The sequence below is a fragment of the Crocodylus porosus genome, unplaced genomic scaffold, assembly GCF_001723895.1.
Source record: "Crocodylus porosus isolate Cpor-Errol unplaced genomic scaffold, CroPor_comp1, whole genome shotgun sequence".
NCBI classification, from domain to species: domain Eukaryota; kingdom Metazoa; phylum Chordata; order Crocodylia; family Crocodylidae; genus Crocodylus; species Crocodylus porosus.
In genome coordinates, this window is record NW_017728886.1 from 154,446,628 (window position 1) to 154,450,129 (window position 3,502).

The 3,502-nt window shown below is 41.8% G+C and overlaps 1 protein-coding gene across 7 annotated transcripts in view; it reads left to right on the plus strand.

The window, feature by feature from the left end:
* The window catches only part of PHACTR1 (phosphatase and actin regulator 1), a 467,204-nt gene that overhangs the window by 439,241 nt on the left and 24,461 nt on the right, over positions 1–3,502 (plus strand). For all 7 annotated transcript variants that reach the window (XM_019543373.1, XM_019543365.1, XM_019543388.1 and 4 more), the window contains one exon: positions 3,016–3,071. In XM_019543373.1, coding sequence (XP_019398918.1) covers positions 3,016–3,071 — 56 coding nt within the window. The remainder of the gene's footprint in view (positions 1–3,015; positions 3,072–3,502) is intronic.

Here is a 3,502-nt window from a genome sequence, read left to right on the forward strand (position 1 = left end):
CATGCTCAAAAATTTTTTACTGATCGGGGTGCGCGATCAAAAAAGTTTGGAGACCACTGCTATAAGGTAGTGTGCCTGCGCCAAAGAAGTGTCAGATATTTGCTTATAATGCTCAGTGCATACTTCAAAGGTAATCCCCACCTTGTGTGGCAGCACTCACTTCTAGTGAAGTACATGTTGGCTGTTTGTTTTCCCAAAGCTACTTCCTGGGCGCGTCTACACAAGACATTTACTGCAAAGTTGACTGATTAACCCAACAGTATATGTCTCGGTGTCTACATGTGCACAGCTATTAGGCTGGAGTAAAGTAATAAACTCTGCAGCAGGCAGCATCACACATGTAGATGCTGTTGTGGCTGACTGGGACATAAGTGTGCATCAGTGCAGGGGGCTGCCTCCCCTCTAACCAGGCATGGGAGTTCCTTTTTGCCCCAGGCAGCTACACAGCACATTGAGCCAGGAGGGAGTAGCCCCAGGGTGGCAGGCTGGCCCCCAGGCTGGCAAATTGTTCCCCAGGGCCCCCTGCCAGCTGGGGCTGCTTCCACCTAACTCAGTGTGCTGCAGTTCCAGGTGCACCTGCAAAAAGCACACCTGGGAGCAATAAACTCTGGGGCAATAAGTACTGGAGTTTATTGCTTTGCATTAATTGCACATTTAGATGCACCCTCTGATAATTAATATGAAGTAGCTACATCAAAGAACCTTTCTTCAATGTAAATCCCCTCATATGGACAAATTTTTACTAGGAAAAACCTGAGTATCTACTAGGAAAATCAGTCTTTGGCACTATATTTGAAAAATGTCCTCTGTTAACTTATTTTCATGTCTGAAAACTATGGATGTGCCAGTTGGTCTCTTTAAATCATTTTCTTTTGGTACAGAAGGGGAGGATCTTTACAGGAACATCTTTTCCATAATGTCAGATGGCTTTCTGTTTTTGCTTTACTGTGATGAAAAACATATAATTCAATCACTAGAGCTACACAGGACAGAGGTGAACTGTATGATGGTTTTCTCTCAGATTCCTACACACCACTAGAAATGAAAGTTTTAATTACTTCATAATATTCAGGTGATTACCCCATTTATGACCAGTAATATAAGAATGTGGCAGGATGCCCACGGTAGCTGCTGCACCCAGGGGTAGCAACAACTTCAGCTGTGGCAAAAGCTGATATTTTCACCCTCTCATCTGCATCAGCACCCAGGGCAGTTGCCCCTGTCATCCCACCCTAGTTATACTACTGTTTGTGACAGCTATCCTGTCTCAGGAACATTAAAAAATAGTGGGACTTGAATAAGCACTTTCCATTCATTGATTATTTTACAAACCTTAAGTCATTCTGAATTAAGAATGCATTTCTCTCCTTTTCATCACCTCTTCCAATGAATTGTCCAATCTCTTGTGGCAAATAGACAAAACTAATGGTCCTAAGTATCTGCTATCTGAGGGTTACTTTTTGGTGCCCCAGTGTTACTCTGGCTTTATGGACACTGCATCTGACCATGGGATTTTCACCCCAGCAAATGTGTACAGACATTGTGGCACCCTTGACATTTCTCTCTCCATACTTCTGGCACAGCAGGGGTGGCTAGTGGAGGTTCCTTCTATCTCAGCTTCTGTGATGACTTCTTAGCCCACAGGCAGCCAAAACAAATTGGAACAGGCCTCAAGCTGCTCTAATGTACTCCTGGGCCTGAGTAGTTAAGGTGTCCTGCTATGTTTCCAGATTGCCTCATTCTGGGCTTATGCCAAAGGTTATGTCCAGGCAATGCAGCTATAAATGGGTATCTGGTCATTTGACCTAGGGTGTCAATAGGAGCTGAATATGATACTTGTCTGCCACTGGCTACAGAAGCTGGTGTGCATTGTGCACAAAACCCCAATGGACCATTAGGCTTAGGTAGGCCTTTGACTTGACTTTGATTGCACTGGCACAGGATCACAGATTTGTATGAAGACTGCTTAAAGAACCCTTTGCACTTCCCCTCTGGGCAAGCCCCAAATCATTTCTTAAACTTTTCTAGGCAATAGCCCTGATCCTGGAATGTCCCAGGCAGTCACAGTTCCCAATTATTTTGATAGGAATCATCAACTTCCTTTTTGTAAATGAATGTATTGTGAGTGGATGGTATGCAGCATAGAATCAAGCCCAGTGTTCAGAACAGCTCTGAGCAACCATTTTTGAATGATGATGATGATGATGATGATGAAAGGTCTGTCACTGATCCAATTGAAATTAATGACAAAACTCCCATTGACTTTGATGAGAGAAGGAGCCTGCTAAACAGTTTTGATGTCATCTTGTTTTCTTTGTTTTTCTAATGCCCTTTGTGCTACTGTCTCTAGCTTTATATGCCAGGTATTCTGATTTATTCTGATCTCAGTCCATCCCCTTGTAATTGGATTTTGTTTCTTGCAACTGTATTATGTCCAGGTTGACTAGCAAGGGTTTCAATTTATGTTAATTTGTCATTATAAAATGCAATAATGCTATTAAGGGGGGAAATTAGGGTGGAGGAAAAGAAGAAGAGCTGCTGTTGTTCTGCAGTCTTCACAGTCTAACCAGTCCTCATTGTTTCTATAGGCTGCCTTTGTGTCCAGATTCTGGACAAGTTGGGTTCAGTGAGGAGGTTTGCATAGCAAGCGGGAGGTCAGTGAGGAGGTACTTGTCTGTAAATCTGTACTTGTCATACTTGTGAAAGTCAGGAAACTGGCATAGGAGGAAGGAAATGAAGTGAAGGCATCTGCATAGCCTGACTTTCAGCAGATTTGACTTGGGTGGCCGTGAGAGGGTCATGCTTAACATGACACAATACATTCTGGTTTTCCTGAGGAAACTGCAAAAGTAAAGTACTCTGCATTATCACACACAGTGCAGACATACTGCATATATAATGCTACAATGTCACTACCTTGCTCTCAACCTGCTTTGCTACAAAGTGACTCATGAATTCATTGAACAGAGGATGATGTGATATGGTCCAAAAACTGATCCTGGACTTTTTTCGCAGACGACTGAGCCAGAGACCAACTGCTGAAGAATTGGAACAGAGGAACATTTTGAAACGTAAGTAATTATACTATTAAAGTTTCATCTGCAGCAAGGTTATTATGTGTTTTTTCATTGTTATGCTATAAGCTATAAGATATACTGTAGGTGTATTGCAAATAAGCAATAATATCTATTTTTAGAACTGGTCTGAGTGGAAATGTCTGTGAAAATCATATTCAGCAAGGTCAAATCCAATTTGGGCTTATCATCCAAAGTCCTTATTTTGTACACTCACAGACAAGTCTCCCTTTGAAATCTTAAGGGCTTCAGGATTTAGCTGATTTTTTTCTAAATTCTAATCTGTATTGTTCCTTTAAGCATGCAAAGCCCATTGGTAGATGAATCATCTTTTAAGTATTTAATGTTGTTTGAAAGCTACAAAATAGTACCCAGAGAGCCTTTTCCCATTCCAGACAACAGAAATTTGGCCATCGATTTTTTAATTT